Below are 18,684 nucleotides of genomic sequence, written 5' to 3'. Positions count from 1 at the left end.
TAATAACTTCTTAATTGGCCTCCCTATCTGTAATTTCACAGTCCTTAGAGAAATCCCCTGACTTAAATTTGTTTCTTGGTTCTCTGTTATCAGTAACACAAAGTTTGGGCTTTTAAGAAACTTCAGACACTGTGTTCATCTACTTCTCTAAATTTTATTACCTGCTACAATTCACTCTCCTCACTAGCCATACTGCTATTATTTTTAAAAGAGTTATTTCTTTATTTAATTTTAGTTTGAGAGGGCATGGGTGGGGAAGGGCAGAGGGAGAAGGAGAGAGAAATCTCAAGTAGACTCCCCGCTGAGTGTGGAGCCTGCCCAGCAGGGGCCTCAGTCTCACAACCTTGAGATCATGACCTCAGCCAAACCCAAGAGTTTGAAGCTTAACTGACTGTGCCACCCAGGCACCCCGCCATACCACTACTTTTTGTTTTCTACATAGGCTAAGCTTTTTTATTCCTCTGTGCTTTCCTTCTGAGGATGCCCACTAGCTCTTTTTATTCCTGGCAAACTTATACTAATCTTTCAGGATTTAGAGATGGTAGTAGAGCATAGTGGTTTAGAGCCTTGGCTTCTAGAATCAAGATGCTTTGGTTCCAGTTTTTAACTTGGATATTCACTAACTGTGTGACCTTGACAAATCACCTGACCTTGCTGAGCTTAATTTTTTTCTATCCTCGAATGACTCTGATAGCATCTTCTTTTACAGGATTCTATAATTACTGAATTACTTGATAATGTGAAGTGGTTATGAGAATAGCACTTGCCACAAAATATACATTTAATAAATATTAGCTTATTATTCATTCCAATGTCATTCTTTTTTTGTTTTTGTTTTTGTTTTTGTTTTTGTACCAGTCTTCTTTTATCAGGTATTAATTCTCAGTTAAAGTAGGAAAGGATTCAACAAATATCAGTGATGCCTGACAGAGAAGGTCAAGGTCAGGAATGCAGACTGCACCCTCCACACTGGGCCCTCTTCAGTGGTACATATGTGGCTGTTGATGTTTGAGTTCCTTGAGTGAAAGGCAGTAGTTGAAAAGCATGTAAGATGCCAACAACTTAGAAACCCCAATGATGGTCCCTTTCTTCACATTGTCGTACTTGTAATACTGGTAGTAACCTCTTTGAAAAATCCCAGCAGTGCCTTTAGGAGTGAGATCCTGCAACGGTATTCAACTTAGCAGCTCCTCTGTCCATGAATTTCTTCTCTTTTACTGTTATGACTGATGCCATCTTCAGGTCCTAGGGTCTTCTGTGCAAATGTCACTCTTTTTCTTTCTTTCTTTTTTTTTTTAAGATTTTATTTATTTATTTGACAGATGAAGATCACAAGTAGGCAGAGAGGCAGCCGGGGTGGGGGGAAGCAGGCTCCGTGCTGAGCAGAGCGCCCGACGTGGGGCTTGATCCCAGGACTCTGGGACCACGACCTGAGCCAAAGGCAGAGGCTTTAACCCACTGAGCCACCCAGGTGCCCCGTCACTCTTGTTGAAGTAGAGTAGAACCAAGAACACAAATTGTCTGCAAGCATCATGCCTAGGGATGGCAAGTAGGTTTTTTCACACATGTCACAACTCCATTCAGTGGCTATCTGGAACACTGGGTGTAAACATATTGAGATTATGTCTGGAATCAGCTGGAGAGAGCACCCTGGTAGATTAGTGATAGCTGTCATAAATCACGGGAGAGACAGTGAAGGAATTTAGGTTTGATATTTGTAAACCCTAATACTGCTTGCCTCCCAGTCTGTGGTTGAGCTCTCAGGTAGATTATCTAGTTTTCCAAGAGTTATGGATTATAAAGCTGCATAAGTAAAGAGGGCCATCAAGTAGAACTTTGAATGCCAGGTAAAGAAATTTGAACATAATTTGAAAGTAGGTTTTTCAGTAGGGGAGTCATGAGTTGCAAGTAGTGTTTTGAGTGTTTTAATCTGGCACTGATTTGCAGGATTATTTGTGGTGAGGAGGATTGAGAAATAATAACCGTAGAGGACTTTGAAACAAGAACTATAGTGGTTGTCACACTGTATTTCTTTAATTCTTGATTCTAAAAACAAGCACTTTTTCACACACTAGCATTTTTTATTTTAAGCATATGGCCTTGTGCCTCAGTATAAAATGCAGATAATAGTATTCACTTTAGCATTGTTAGGACAATTAAATGGGTTGATACATGTAACACACTTTTGATAGTGCCTGGTGTTTAGTAAACGCTTCTATAAGTATTAGTTATTATCACTATTACTGTTATTGTATGATCAATATATATACCTAACCTACTGTTTTTGTTTTTGTTTTTTTTTACTTGAAATCAGTAGTTTTCTTAACAATAAATGGCATTTTTGAATGGTGAGATTACCCACTAGGTGTGAGGTAATGTGGGCCTAGGATAAGTTGGTAGTTGTACGAATTTGGAAGTAAGCCTGAGAGACATTACAGAAAAAATTGACAATGATGTTTTGGATATAGTGTATTAAGAAAAATAGAGAGAAAAACAGAGAGTTTAAGACAACTTTCAGATAGAAAATTTGAATGAATGGGAAGTGGATTGGCTCAGGAAGGAAATGTTAATAGATATATAGAACAATGCCATGAAACCACTGTTTGTGTTAGCTATTAGTAACTGGTGGGACGGTTTAAATTGGTTATATAATTAAAGTTAGTATCATAATTTAATAAATTTACTAATATGAATTTGAATAAACCTACATATAATTTACTACTGATAGAGAACTCGTGTGTTCAAAGAAAAATAAAGTGTATGTTTTAAATATTTTTCAGTATAAATCATCAAGGAAGAGTTCAAGTGGCAATGAAAAGGATGAGGTGAGAAAAGGGGGGTAATAGTAGCAATTATTTAAAAATATTTACTTTTTATATGTATTTGGCTCATTCAGAGTAAAATGTAATACCTCTGTCAGTTTCATGGTTAGTGATTTAATGCATGGGTTTTTTCCAATAATAAAAGCTGAGCATCATCATGCAATTGTTAATTTAATCATGTAATTTCCATATATCCTTTATTTTGAACAGAATTTCTAATAGTTCAGTTTTAGAATTTTATTAATAACATTTGTCTTTTACATTTTCTCATCTATTGTTTTCCTAAATCAACATCGTGACCATTTGAGATTCTTTTGGAATTTATTAATCTTTTTTTTTTTTTTTACAAATTTTGTGTACTATTTTAACATTTAAAATTAAGTTGCTACAGCTTGTGCATTACTATAAATTTTTCTATCTCACTGTTTTAAATTATAGAGCAGCCTAGCATTTTTGAAATGATATAGTGTCATCACCATAAATACTTAAGCTTTGTGTATTTTTCATTAGAGGGATTGGTAGGTAATTTGATGTTGAGTACTTGGCAGGGCTTCTGAAAACTTTAAGAAATGGAATCACAGAAAATGTTTGCTGAACCCTGAGCTAGAGGTACAGCGTGGCATTGTTCCTCTCCCTTTGTATTTAAAAAATTTTTTTAAAATTTATATATAATGTATTATTTGTTTCAGTCATTCATCAGTCTTACACAATTGACAGCACTCACTTAGTACATACCCTCCCCCATGTCCATCACCCAGCCACCCATACCTCCCTTCCCCCTTCCCTCCAGCAACCTTCAGTTTGTTTCCTGAGATTAAGAGTCTTTTATCGTTTGGTTCCCTCTCTGGTTTCATCTTGTTTCCTCATATCAGTGAGATTATATGATAATTGTCTTTCTCTGATTGACTTATTTCACTTAACATAACACCCTCTAGTTCTATCCACGTTGTTGCAAATGACAAGAATTCATTTTTGATGGCTGCATAATATTCCAGTGTAGATATATACCACATCTTTATCCATTAATCAGTTGATGGACATCATGTCCCTTTGTATTTTATATTCACTTTGGTCCTGCCTGCCTTAATATCTAATCAGTTACCAAATACCTACTTTTTCTTTGTGATACTGAAATATTTTGAATACATTCCCCACCTGCATTTCTGCTTTTTCTGCCCTGGCACAGGCGCTTAGCATTTTTTTTTGCCTGTACCACATGCAATATCATCCTTGCTCTTTATCCTTTCTACAGCCCATTTTCCTCCTTGCAGCCATAATGACTGCTCCAAAGAACACAAAAATGAGCTCAGGCCATCCCCTTGATTAGAAAGCTTCACTGTGTCCCTGTCACTTCGAAGGTAAATTCTTGTTTCTTCCTCAGCAGGCCCCTGCTTAGCACATTAGTCTCAACTCATAATCTATCCTGCTTTCTCTTTCTTTCACTTCACTCTCCCAATATGGACTGCTCAAAAGTTTTCTTTCATTTTTGCTTCTGTGCCTTTGTCCTTTTGGATATCTTGGAATGTTGTTCATTCCCTCTCTTTCTGGTAAACACCTACTCAATTTTTCACTTTCTCAGGAGATTTGCCTTTCTTTACCACCCCTTCCAGTTCCCCAAATGCCCCTTACCCGTGCCTCATAATATGCCATGCATAGCTTTGTCATTGTACTGAGAAGGTTGTATTACCTGCACAATGAATATCATTTCCCCCTAGACTAAGAGATCCTTGAGTGGATGATATTTTACTAAATGTTGATATCCCCACTGTCTAGTACCATGTCTGACATATAGTAGGCAGTCTATAATCTGTTGTTGAATGATGAATAAACGTCTTATGTGGCATGCATATTCAAGGTTAAATGTGAAGATTTTTGTATTTGGTTGGTAGTAGTCATTCAAAATCATGGACCATTTAATATTGTTTTATGCAGTTAAGTTCTTTGTATGTACTTCCAAGCCATTATTAGATACACATAATTTTCCATGTAAAATGTTCGTCTTGGGGTGATAAAATTTTTGTATGCCTCCAAATACCTCTTTTAGATTGTAGCATCTTGTTGGCATGTCCCATCAATAATTAATCCTAAATATGGATCTCTTCTAAAAAATACAGATTTTTTTCATTTTTGTTATTTAAGGGAAATAGATTTTTTAGGAATATTTGATGTGAATTGATAGTGCTTCTCATACCTTAAAGTGCTTTTGAATCAATCACCTGGGGATCTTATTGAAATACAGAGTCTGGTTCAGCAGGTCTAGGGTTGGCCTGAGATTCTGCATTTTTCACAAGCTTCAAGAGGTTGCAGATGCTGTTGGTTCACAGACCACATATTGAGTGGCAAGGTGGTTGATAGTATTTTCCAGATTCTTCCTTTAGCAGTTGATCAAAACAGTTTTCAATTTTTCTTTTGTATGTCTAAATCATCATTTGTATTTTAATTTCATCTTTCATATTTTTATTTTTATATTTTAGCAAGACAGTGATAATGCTAATATGTCACCACAATCTCCAGTATCATCTGAGGTACAAGTTCTGTTTTTATATGTGTTTACTTAAGGTTTCTTCCTTGTTTCTTCTCTTTAATCTCATCATTCTTTTTCTTTTAAACAATATAATTTATTCACCCATATTAAGAACTCCACAGTAGTTTAATTTGTGCAAACCTAGCTTATAAAAAATTCTAAAAACACCATCTTTTGTACAAATATTTATAGTAATAGTATTACCTGAATTACTTATTGGAAAATGCCTATAGAGCATAGACTTTATAAAATTCTTATGTTTTATAATTCATCTATATTTTCAAATAAATGTTAAGAACAACTTCGCAATTTTATATTTGAAAGTACTTCAGCATTGTGCAATGGCCTTTGGTTTTTCTCGTAACCAATTAGGTCTGAAAGCAATGCAAGAGAAACTTCCTTTTTCCACGAGAAACTTCCCTGTGGTGGGTTGTTCCTATCGACAGGAGGGTACACCTTTCTTGTCATAGTAGACCTAAGTGGGGGAAGGGGAGAAGGGTAGATGAAAGTCAAGATTTGTGAGATCTCACCCAAATACTCTAGTGGCTTGAATGACCAATTCTAATTTAGTTAGACCCATTACTTTACAACCGGAGATAAATTTAAAATATTTGAAACAGTATCTTTTCTACGTCAGATTATTTAGTGTTCTAAAAGTGTGTTGGCATTAGTAAAGAAAGGATTATGTATTCACTTGGTGAATTCAGAACTTTGTCTAAATGTTTGGAACATCCATATTCATCATGTAACTTTGGTTAATGACATAGATAGTAGTTCATTTTATCTAAGTGGTATTAATTTTTTTTTTTTTAAGCCAGGATCATTTAGCTTTTGTTTTGGGTGAGTTGCATTATAAAGCTTTTTTTGAAGATTTTGTTTATTTATTTGACAGAGATCACAAGTAGGCAGAGAGGCAGGCAGAGAGAGAGAGGAGGAAGCAGGCTCCCTGCTGAGCAGAGAGCCCAATGTGGGGCTCGATCCCAGGACCCTGGGATCATGACCTGAGCCAAAGGCAGAGGCTTTAACCCACTGAGCCACCCAGGTGCTCCGCATTATAAAACTTAAATGTTTTTGGTATTAGCTTTATAAACATGTCTAAATTATGTATATGGCAAGTAAAATGGTTTGGATTCTTTTAAAAAGTAATTTAAATTAGGATATCCTAAAATTAGTCTTTGTCACATGACCTTGTTAATCCTTTCCTTTACTTTCAATTATAATAAATGTAAGCATATCAGTTACTAGTTCCCTAGTTTCCTTATGATTTTATCATCTCTGCTCATGGGGAGAGTATTAGTGCCATTTTTCTCAAATAAATTATATTGCTTTTATAGTACATTTTGCTTGCATTTGCATAAGTCAGATTTTGGGAAATTCGTAACACTTTAACCAAAATAATGAAGATAAACTATAAGCTTGTGGATGAATGGGGCGATGAAAATGTGCTTTGGTGGCTCAACTAACATTCAACTTGAACTGCGTATAACATGTTAATCAACAGAAGATTTAGAGAATCAACAAAATTTTGATTACTTCCATTTCATCTGTGAAAGACAATGGTAAAAACAATTAGTATAGTAGTGTACTATTTATTATTATTATTTTATTTATTATTATCTTTTTAAATTTTAAGTAGGTTCCATGCACAACATAGGGCTTAAACTTACATGCTCCACTGACTGAGCCACCCAGACACCCCTATACTGTTTAGTCTTTTTTTTTTTAGTAGACTCCATACCCAGCGTAGAACACACTGCAGGGACTGAACTCCTAACCCTGACATCAAGACCTGAGCTTCAATCAAGAGTCACTTAACTGACTGAGCTACCCAGGCATTCCTAGTACTATACTATTAACAAAGTGCTTGCCTATACACTTGAACCTGAAGTAGTCCCATGAGCTGGTATTATCCTCATGATTTTATAGCTGAAGAGATTGGTAACCATTCCCTAAGACCCCAATCAATAAATGATAGACAAGTGACTGAAACCCATACTCTAGGTGCTTCATAGTTATTGCAAGCATTAAATAAGATACTGATGAAATTATGTTTTCTTTTTTTATTTTATTTTATTTATTTATTTGACAGACAGAGATCACAAGTAGGCAGAGAGGCAGGTGGGGGAGGGGGGAGGCAGGCTCCCTGCTGAGCAGAGACCCCCCCCCCCCCATGCAGGGCTCCATCCCAGGATCCTGAGATCATGACCTGAGCCAAAGGCAGAGGCTTTAAACCACTGAGCCACCTAAGCGCCCCGAAATTATGTTTTCTTATCACTGTACAATTTCCAAAGTGCTTTCTTTTAGTTATCTGAGTTAATCTTCATTCCATCTTAAACATGGAGAAAGTCACAGAGAAATTAATTTTTTCTTGAAAGATTTTATTTATTTATTTGAGATAGAGCACAAGGAGGGGTCAGAGGGAGAGGGAGAAGTAGAATCCCCACTGAGCAGGGAGCTTGATATGAGCCCAAGGCAGATGCCAAACTGACAGAACCACCCAGGTACCCTGAGAAATTGAATGTTTTGCTCAAAAGTTAGCCTAAGCTTTCTAACTCCAAGCTCAGATTTTAAAAATATACTATTTCTTTCCATAGCACACCACACCACTGTGTGAAAGTATTTCGAAACAATTTATTCAAATAGAAGAGATGATAATTTCTCATGTGTGTCACCTGTCACCCCCTATTAGTATGAATGTGCAGCTTTGCCTCATATTATCTACTAAATGTCAAGTCCATAATAGATAATTGAGTGAATGTTGCTAAATTCACTTATTTTTTCACTGAAGCTTGTTTCACTTTGTGGAGGCTTTGATCTCATTGTTCATTCAAAAAATAATACCTTTTTATTTAGTTAGTTAAGATTTTATTTATTTATTTGAGGGAAAGAACAAAGGAGACTGAGAGAGCACAAGCAGGGGGAGGGGTAGAGGAAGAAGCAGGGTCCCTGCTGAGCAGGGAGCCCCATGTGGGGCTCCATCCCAGGATCCTGGGATCATGACCTGATCTGAAGGCAGATGCTTAACTGATTGAGCCACCCAGATACCCCAGTACCTATTTTGTATAATTCAGTAATTTTTATTTTCCTTCTACTATGAGAGAGAATATTTAAAAGCTTATGTAGTCAGATTAATTAGCAAATATTTGTAGACCTTTTAAAAGTGAAATGTATAATTTTGAATTGAAATGCAGTTTGTCTTTCTGTACTCCACTAATCATAGAAACAAATGCTTCAAAGATTTAATGGATATGAATAACTATCTTGGTTATTTTGAAAGAAAAGTGGTTTTCTTTCTTTCTTTCTTTTCTTTTTTTTTTTTAGGAATATGATAGAACTGATGGTTTTTCACATGGTCCTTTTGGCTTGAAGCCTAGATCAGGTAAGTATATATTCTGCAAATAAAAATTTTTGGTTATATATGAAACTAGAGTTTTCCAGCTTAAGTGGGATTGATTCCATAGTTTTAAGTACACATAGATTCTTTCCCCTCTCCTAAAAGTAATTTTCTCTTAACCTTATTTGTCTTTCCAATTCCCATTCCCCATTTCTTTCTTCCTCTTTACCTTCAAGCTCCTGAAACCTCAGCTTTTTGCCTTAGATATACTGCAGTCTTATTTCTACTCTACTGTGACTGCTATTAGAATGACCACTCTGCCAGCAGACCAAACACTGTTTGAAATTATAGCACTCCATTATATTGTGGTTTTAAAAAGGGATCTTTTCGCATTTGGCAAGCCCAAAAGAAAATGGATCCATGTTACTTGGCAAGGTATTGAATTATAGTTTTTATTCCTGAATAACTGTATTGACCTTCAAGAATAATTTCCTTTTTCTTTAAAGATAATAAAGGCTGATTTATGTTCAATAATTATTTTAACCTGGAGCATAAGTTTCTAATAACATATGTTTAAATACGAACATGGATAGGTGGTAGAAATCGTTACACTTGTATTCCCTGTTGCTTTCAATTGTGCAGATAAGTAGATTTCAATTCTATAAAAATATTTAGAATGTATTAATAAGTAATACTGTTTTATGTAGTTTTGTACTGCTTCTTTTTTATCATGCCTCTTTTCCCACCGCTGGTTGAGTCTTCCTATTGGCCTTGTGATAAGCTAGGAAATTTCTGTTTTTATAGCTTTTAGCCGCTCATCTCGCCAGGAGTATGGGGCAGCAGATCCAGGATTTACAATGAGAAGAAAGATGGAACATCTAAGGGAAGAACGAGAGCAAATACGACAACTTCGCAATGTAAGTGAGCTTGACTTTATAGATCTGCTTTGTAGAAATGGGTTTAACTTGGGAAATTAACAAGATACCTGAATTTTATCGCAAGGTTTTTAAAATTTTGGATTATATAACGATTAGTAATATAAATATGTAGCGTATGTATTTACATAGAGTATCTGTGATTTATACCCATTTCTTTACAGAATCTCGAGTCCAGGTTAAAAGTAATTTTGCCTGATGACATTGGAGCTGCACTGATGGATGGGGTTGTTCTTTGCCATTTAGCCAATCACATAAGGCCACGCTCTGTAGCTAGTATTCACGTGCCATCACCAGCAGTGGTAAGTTTTATCTATAGTTTGTCAGTTCTCTAAAGGACGATAGAGTTTCTTGAAACTATCTTTAAATAATATACCTCAATAAATTTAATTTTTTTATTGATAAATTTCTGTATAAGTATGCTTGTAATATTTCTTCTTCCTCTTAACGTTGCAGCCTAAACTGAGCATGGCAAAATGTCGAAGAAATGTAGAAAATTTTCTTGATGCTTGTAAAAAGTTGGGTGTATCACAGGTAACTATTATTTTTCTAACAAAATTGTCACTTAAATGTTACTTTGTTGTGTGCATACTGGACTTTTTCTTCACAATCGGATGAATCATGCTTTCCGAACATGAAAATGAATATGTTCCCTTGGTACACTGAGCAGGGACCCTGATGCGTCTTGATCCCAGGATACTGAGATCATGACCTGAGCTGAAGGCAGACGGCCAACCGACTGACACACTCAGGTGCCCCTGACATGATGTTTGAAAATTTTAATTCTTTTCATTGTAATTAAAATTTTTTTTTGAAGATTTTATATATTTGTCAGAGAGAGAGAGCACACACAAGCAGATGGAGAAACAGGCTCCCTTCTGAGCAGGGAGCTGGATGCTGGACTCGGTCCCAGGTCTCTGGGATCATAACTTGAGCCGAAGGCAGATACTTAACCAGCTCAACGACCAGGCATCCCTAAAAAATTTAATTCTTAAATATTTTTATGTTAACTCTTTCTTTTTTGTACTCAATCTCTTATCAAGAAAACAAAAATTAGAAAGGTTTATTTTCTAGTTGCATTATATTCATTTTTCTGTTTTACCATTTTTTGGTGAGCCACCCAGGCGCCCCTCTGTTTTACCATTTTTAAGAGTTTTGGGGGGCATTCTCAATAAACATTCATTGAATGAATGCACATTTTAAAAATGAGGAAACTGAGGCAAGGGAAGTTAGGGAACTTGTCCAAGGTCACATCTTTAATAAACAGTGAAGTCAAGCTATGAATCCAGGTGGTCTAACTTCAGAACATATCCTCTAATGTGGATATTTTCTATTTCTGTTCTTTTACATGAAAGAAAAGACATTGCAACTCGAGATACCTTCTTGGTACCATAGGCAAGGGGGATCAGTTAGGAAGATCTTATGAAAACTATTCTACTTAGCATACTCTTAATCTCTCTTTAGCTTGTTTTAGGGAAGGGCTAGTGCCCCACTGAGGTTAATATAAGAGGCAGTATGAAACGACTAGTTATCAACTCCCATTTTCAAAATTCTCCAGCTGCTGGCAGTGGGGGAAGAGTTTAATAGTTAGCTTCAATTTGTTTCCCTAACTTAGAAATGGTAATACAGAGTTAGTTGTCTCATTTAGGTTTTCTTCTTTTAAGATTTTAAATTTTTATTTTTAAAAACTTTTTTGAGGTATAATTGACATATAGAAAAGGTGTACAATTTAAGTTTTGACATGCATACACCGTGAAATCATCACCATAGTCAAGATAATGAACATGTTCATTACTCCCAAAACTTTCTTTATGTCCCTTTGCAATCTTTTTTTCCCCAGATAACCACTAATCTGTCTTCTGTTATTATAGTTTAGTTTGCATTTTCTATCTAGAGTTGTATATATGTTGTATATAAATGGAATAATAGAATATGTATGATTGTTTTCTGGCTTTTCTTCAGTCAGTATTACTGTTTTTAAGACTCATCAATGTTGTTGCATGTATAAATAAGTCATTCCTTTTTATTGCTGAGCAGTATTTCATTGTATGAATATATGACAGTTTGTTGATCCACTGACCTGTTAATAGCCATTTGAATTGTTTCCAGTTTTAGGGGACCACTTACACAAATAAGATAGCTATGAACATTTATATACAAGTCTTCAGATATATACATTCTTTTTTTCTTTTTTTTAAGATTTTATGTATTTGACAGACAGAGATCACAGATAGGCAGAGAGGCAAGCAGACAGAGAGGGGGAAACAGGCTCCCTGCTGAGCAAAGAGCCCTATGTGGGGCTTGATCCCAGGACCCTGAGTCGAATGCAGAAGCTTAACCCACTGAGCCACCCAGGCACCCCCAGATATATGCATTCTTTAATTTGGAGTAGATATCCAGGAGTGGAAAGATGGGAATGGATAGTAGGTGTGTATTTAACATTATAAGAAAGTAAAAAACTGGTTCCTAAAGTGGTTGTACCATTTTATATTCCTATCACCACTGTGTGAGTTCTAGTTCCTCTACATTTTCAACCAGTATTTAATATAGTCAATGTTGTTTTTTTCTTTTTTAATTTCTGCTGTTCTAATAGGTATGTACTGGTTTGTCAGTGTGGTTTTAATTTGCATTTCCGTGAAGACTAATGATGTTGATCATCTTTTCAAGAGCTTATTTGCCATTTGTATGACTTCTTTTATGACATGTTCTAATCTTTTGTCTGTTTTTTAATTGGGTTGTTTTCTTCTCATTGAGTTTGAGATTTCTCTACAAAGAAGGGACAAAGTCCTTTATCAGATGTGTGGATTACAAATATTGTAGCATTAGTCTTTGGCTTGTCTTTTCATTCTCATTATAATATCTTTCTTTAAAAAAAAGATTTTATTTATTTATTTGACATATAGAGATACAGCAAAAGTAGGAACACAAGCAGGGGGAGTGGGAGAGGGGAAAGCAGGCTTACCGCCAAGCAGGGAGCCCAATGTGGGGCTCAATCCCAAGACCCTGGGATCACGACCTGAGCCAAAGGCAGATGCTTAATGACTGAGCCACCCAGGCGCCCCTATAATATCTTTCAAACGGTAGAAGTTATACATTTTTTGAAGTAAAATATATCATTTTTAAAAATTCTGCTTTTTGTTTCAAACCAAATAATCCTTGCATAACTCAGGGTCACAAAAATTTTCTCCTATGTTTATTTCTAGAAGTTTTATAATCTTTTTTTTAAAGATTTATTTATTTATTTGATAGAGAGAGTGAGAGAGAGCATGAAGGGGAGGGAGAGCAAGAAGTAGACTGCCTGCAAGTAGGGACTCTAATGTGGGGCTCGATCCCAAGACGCCCAGATCATGACCTGAGCCGAAGGCAGATGCTTAACCGACTGATCCACCCAGTCGCCTCTAGAAGTTTTATAATATTAAGTTTTATATTTAGGTCTATGATCAAATTTTAGTTGTGTTTGTATGATATGAATAGTAATCCTCTTTTTTTACACCTGAGATTGGGCACACACATTGATTTTTTTTAAAAAACATTATTACTGAAATATAATTAACATACTGTAAAATTCACTGATTTAAAGTATATATTTCAGTGGTTTGTAGAATAGTCACAGAGTTGGGCAAGAGTCACAATAGTCTAAGTTTAGAATATTCTTTTTCTTCCAAGTTTTTATTTAAATTCCAGTCAGTTAGCATACAGTGTAATATTAGTTTCAGGTGTAGTATTTAGTGATTCATCACTTACATATAATACCCAGTGCTTATCACATGTGCCCTCCTTAATACCAGTCCCCCTGTCCACCTCCTCTCCAGCAGCCCTTAGTGTGTTCCTTATAGTTAAGACTCAGTTTTATGTTTTGCCCCTCTCTTTTTCCCCTTTATTCATCTGTTATGTGTCTTAAATTCCATATATGAGTGAAATCATATGGTATTTGTCTTTCTATGACTGACTGATTTTGCTTACTGTGATACTCACAAGATCCATCTATGTCCTTGCAAATGGCAAGATTTCATTCTTTTTTATGATTAATATCCCATTGTGTATACCACTTTTTTATCCATTCATCAATGGATGGACATTCAGACTCTGTCCATAATTTGGCTATTTTTGATAATGCTGTTATAAATATCAGGGTGCATGTATCCCTTCAAATCAGTATTTTTGTATCCTTTGGGTAAATATCTAGTAGTGCAGTTGGTAGGTTGTAATATAGTACTATTTTTAACTTTATTTATTTTTTAAATTTTATTTTTTCAGTGTTCCAAGATTCATTGTTTATGCACCACACCCAAGATTCATTGTTTATGTACCATGTAGCTCCATGCAATCTATGCTCTTCTTAATACCCACCACCAAGTTCACCCATACCTCTACCCCACTCCCTTCCAAAACCCTCAATTTGTTTCTCAGAGTCCACAGTCTCTCATGCTACAATCTCCCCCTCCAATTCTCCCTCATCATTTTCCCCTTCCTTCTCCTAATGTCTGCCATGTTATTCCTTATGCCCCACAAGTAAGTGAAACCATATGGTAATTGACTGTCTCTGCTTGACTTATTTCACTCAGCATAATCTCCTCCAGTTCCATCCATGATGACACAAAAGTTGGGTATTCATCCTTTCTGATGGAGGTGTAATAGGGACCATATCTTTATCCATTCATCTTTTGAAGGGCATCTTGGCTCTTTCCACAGTCTGGTGATTGTGGCCATTGCTGCTCTAAACACTGGCGTACAGATGGCCCTTCTTTTCACTACATCTGTATCTTTGGGGTAAATAGCCAGTAGTGCAATTGTAGGGTCCTAGGGTAGCTCTATTTTTAATTTTTTTAAAGGAATCTCCACACTGTTTTCCAAAATGGCTGCACCAACTTTCATTCCCACCAACAGTGTGAGAGGGTTCCCCTTTCTCCACATCCTCTCCAACACTTGTTGGAGTTTACTGTCTTGTTGATTTTGGCCATTCTGACCGGTGTAAGGTGGTATCTCAGTGTGGTTTTGATTTGAATCTCCCTGATGGCTAATGATGATGAACATGTTTTCATGTGTCTGTTAGCCATTTGTATGTCTTCTTTGGAGAAGTGTCTGTTCATGTCTTCTGCCCATTTTTGACGTGATAATCTGTTTTTTGAGTGTTGAGTTTGAGGAGTTTTTTATAGATCTTGGATATCAGCTCTTTGTTTGTAGCATCTTTCCGAATATCTTCTCTCATTCTGTGCATTGCCTCTTCGTTTTGTTGACTTTCCTTTACTGTGCAGAAGCTTTTTATCTTGATGAAAAGATAACTTTTTGAGTAATCTCCATGCTGTTTTCCAGAGTGGCTGCACCAGTTTGCATTCCCAGCAACAGTATAAGAGGGTTCCCCTTTCTTTACATCCTCTCCAACATCTGTTGTATCCTGTATTATTAATTTTAACTATTCTGACAGGTGTGAGGTCATATATCATTGTGGTTTTAATTTGCATTTCCTTAATGATGAGTGATTTTGAGCATCTTTTCATGTGTATTTTTGAAGAAATGTCTACTCATGTCTTCTGCCAATTTTTTAACTGAATTACATTTTGGGGGGTAAGTTTTCTAAGTTCTTTATAAATTTTGAATACCAACCTTTTATCAGATAGGTCACCTGAAAATATCTTCTCCCATTTTGAAGGCTGCCTTTTGCTTTTGTTGTTTGGTTCCTTCACTCTTCAGAAGCTTTTTATCTTGAAAAAGTCCCAATAGTTTATTTTTTTCCTTTTGTTTCCCTTGCCTCAGGACATGTATATGGTAGGAATTTGCTACAGCCAATGTCAAAGAGGTTACTGACTGTGTTCTCTAGGATTTTGATGGGTTCCTATCTCACATTTAGGTCTTTATTAATTTTGAATTTCTTTTTTCTGTTTGGGGTAAGAAAGTAGTCCCATTTCATTCCTTTGCATGTTGCAGTCCAGTTTTCATAACACCATTTACTGAAGAGAGCATCTTTTTTCTGTTGGATATTCTTTCCTGTTTTGTTGAAGATTAGTTGACCATATAATTATAGGTCCTTTTCTGGGTTTTCTATTCTGTTCCATTGATCTATGTTTCCGATTTTGAGTGAGTAACATATTGTTTTAATCAATACAGGTCTGTAATATATCTTTAAAGTCTGGAATGGTGATGCCTCCAGCTTTGCTTTTTTTTTCAGGACTGCTTTAGTTATTTGGGGTCTTTTCTGGTTCCATACAGATGTTAGGATTGTTTATTCTAGCTCTGAAAAATACTGGTGGTATTTTCATAGGGATTGCATTCAAGATGTAGATCGTTTTGGATGGTATGGACATTTTAACAGTATTTATTCTTTTAGTCAATGAGCATGGACTGCTTTTCCATTTCTTGTGCCATATTCAAGTTCTTTCATCGGTGTTTTATAGTTTACTTTGTCAAATGTTTTTTTCTACACCTATTGACAGGATCATACAGTTCTTATCCTTTTATTAACGTGGTATATCACATTGATTAATTTGTCTAATATTGAACCACTCTTGCAACCCAAGGATAAATCCCATTTGATCCTGGTGAATGATTTTTTTTTTAATTTTTATTTTTTATTTTTTTTAAAGATTTTTATTTATTTATTTGACAGATAGATCACAAGTAGGCAGAGAGGCAGTCAGAGAGAGGAGGAAGCAGGCTCCCCACTGAGCAGAGAGCCCGATGCGGGGCTCCATCCCAGGACCCTGGGATCATGACCTGAGCCGAAGGCAGAGGCTTTAACCCACTGAGCCACCCAGGTGCCCCTGAATGATTCTTTTAATGTACTGTTGGATTGATTTGCTAGTATTTTGTTGAGAATTTTTCATCAGGAATATTGGCTTGTAGTTCTCTTTTTATGTGAGTCTCAGTCTAGTTTTAGAATCAAGGTAATGCTGGGTTTGTAGAATGATTTTGAAAGTTTTTTTTAAAAACTTTTTTGAAAGTTTTGAAAGAATAGGTATTAAGTCTTTAAATGTTTGTTAGAATTCACCTGTGAAGCCAACTGGCCCAGGACTTTTATTTGTTGGGAGAATTTTGGTAACTGATTCAGTTTCTTTGGTGGTTTGTGATTTGTTCAAGTGTTATAATTTTTCCTGTTTCAGTTTTGGTAGTTGATATATTTCTAGAAATTTATCCATTTATTCCAGATTACCCATTTTTTTGAACATTATTTTTATAATATTCTTTTATCATTGTCTGTATTTTTGTGGTGTTGGTTGTGATTTCTTCTCTTTCTGATTTTATTTGTGTCTTTTCTCCCTTTTTTTAAAGATTTTATTTGTCAGCGAGAGAGAACAAGCAGAGGAAGTAGCAGACAGAGGGAGAAGCAGACTCCCACTGAGTAGGGAGTCCGATGTAGGGCTCCATCCTAGGACCCTAGGATCATGACCTGAGCTGAAGGCAGAAACTTAAACCCACTCAGCCACCCATGTGCCCTGATGTCAATATTTTTATACTTGTTCAGGCCTGATTTGTTACCTACTATATGATCTATTCTGGAGAATGTCCAGTGTGCACTTGAAAAGGATGTGTATTCTTCTTCTTTAGGATGAAATGTTCTGGATGAGTCCATCTGTTCCAGTGGGTCATTCAAAGGCATTTTCCCTTGTTGAGTTTCTGTTTAGATGATGTGTCTATTGTTGTAAGTGGGGTGTTAAAGTTCCCTACTATTATTGTATTATTACCAATGAATTCCTCTATGTTTGTTATTGTTTTGTTTTGCCCCCAAAGTGGGGGCATAAATATTTATAATTGTTAGATCTTGTTCGATAGGTCCCTTTATTATGATATAGTGCCCTTCTTCATCTCATATTACAGTTTTCGGTTTAAAATCTAGTTTTTCTGATATGAGTATTGCTACTCCTGTTTTCTTTTTTGCATCCATTAGCTTGGCCAGTATTTCTCCATCCTCTCAATTTCAATCTGTAGGTGTCTTTAGGTTTAAAATGAGTCTCCTGTAGGTAACATATAGGTGGGCGTTGTCTTTTATCCATTATGACACTCTCTGTCTTTGATTTGAGCTTTTAGTCCATTTAAATTCACAGTAATTAAAGGTAGATATGAATTTAGTGCCATTTTATTACCTGTTTTGTCATTGTTTCTGGAGATTTTCTCTGTTCCTTTGTTGTCTTTGTTGCATTTTGTCTTTCTTTCCTACTCAGAGAGTCGGAAATATTTAACATTAAATATTTAATATTTAATAATATTGTATTAAATATTAAATATTTAATAATTAATATTTCTTGAAGGGCTGATTTAGTGGTCACCTACTCCTGGTTTTTGTTTTTCTAGGAAATTCTATCTCTCCTTCAATTTTGATTGATATCCTTGCTGGATAGAGTATTCTTTGCTGCAGATTTTTCCCATTCAACACGTTGAATATATCATGCCACTTTCTTCTGGCCTGCCAAGTTTCTGTGGAAAGATCTTCTGCTAATTTTGTCTTCCCTTATAAGTTAGGTACTTCATTTTTCTTGCTGATATTAGGATTTTTACTTTATCTTTATATTTTGCAAATTTAACTATGATTTGGCTTGGTGTTGGCTTGCGTTCATTGATTTTGTTAAAGGATTTTATTTATTTATCCTCCTGAGGGGTAGGTAGAAGGAGCAGAATAGAACCTCCAGCAAACTCCGAACTGAGCATGGAGCCCAACAGGGGCTCAATCTCATGACACTGATATCATGATCTGAGCTGAAATCAAGAGTTCGATGCTTGAGCTACCCAGACACCCCTGCTTTTGTTGATTTTGATAGGAGTTCTCTGTGCCTCCTGGATCTGTTTCCTTCCCCAGATTAGGGAAGTTTTCAGCTATAATTTACTGAAATCTTCTGCCCTCCTTTGCTCTCTTCTTCTTCTTAGACTCCTATGGTATGATTGTTATTACATTTCATGGAGTCACCGAGTTTCCTTAATATACTTTTGTGATCCAAGATTTTTCTTTTTACCTTATTTTGGTCAGCTTTATTATTTTCCGTAATTCTGTCTTATATATCACTTGTTTGTTCCTCTGCTTCTTCCATTTCATCCTCACTGATTTTAAGCTCCTTTCCTCTGCAGTAAAGATCTCTTTGA

The 18,684-nt window shown here is 35.8% G+C and overlaps 1 protein-coding gene and 1 non-coding gene across 5 annotated transcripts in view; both read left to right on the top strand.

Moving 5' to 3' along the window:
* The window catches only part of LRCH2 (leucine rich repeats and calponin homology domain containing 2), a 108,673-nt gene that overhangs the window by 74,812 nt on the left and 15,177 nt on the right, over nucleotides 1–18,684 (top strand). For 2 of the 4 annotated variants that reach the window (XM_059158159.1, XM_059158157.1), the window contains 6 exons: nucleotides 2,781–2,825; nucleotides 5,297–5,347; nucleotides 8,668–8,725; nucleotides 9,485–9,597; nucleotides 9,780–9,917; nucleotides 10,072–10,149. In XM_059158159.1, coding sequence (XP_059014142.1) covers nucleotides 2,781–2,825; nucleotides 5,297–5,347; nucleotides 8,668–8,725; nucleotides 9,485–9,597; nucleotides 9,780–9,917; nucleotides 10,072–10,149 — 483 coding nt within the window. The remainder of the gene's footprint in view (nucleotides 1–2,780; nucleotides 2,826–5,296; nucleotides 5,348–8,667; nucleotides 8,726–9,484; nucleotides 9,598–9,779; nucleotides 9,918–10,071; nucleotides 10,150–18,684) is intronic. The other 2 variants (XM_059158160.1, XM_059158158.1) reach the window with 1 other exon arrangement.
* On the top strand, nucleotides 5,676–5,804 carry LOC131822408 (small nucleolar RNA SNORA35). Its single transcript, XR_009350266.1, has one exon. It is a non-coding gene; the product is annotated as a small nucleolar RNA SNORA35 (small nucleolar RNA).

The sequence above is a fragment of the Mustela lutreola genome, chromosome X, assembly GCF_030435805.1.
Source record: "Mustela lutreola isolate mMusLut2 chromosome X, mMusLut2.pri, whole genome shotgun sequence".
NCBI classification, from domain to species: Eukaryota; Metazoa; Chordata; class Mammalia; order Carnivora; family Mustelidae; genus Mustela; species Mustela lutreola.
Note: the sequence above shows the minus strand (reverse complement) of the source record. Positions and strands in the feature narration are given on the sequence as shown.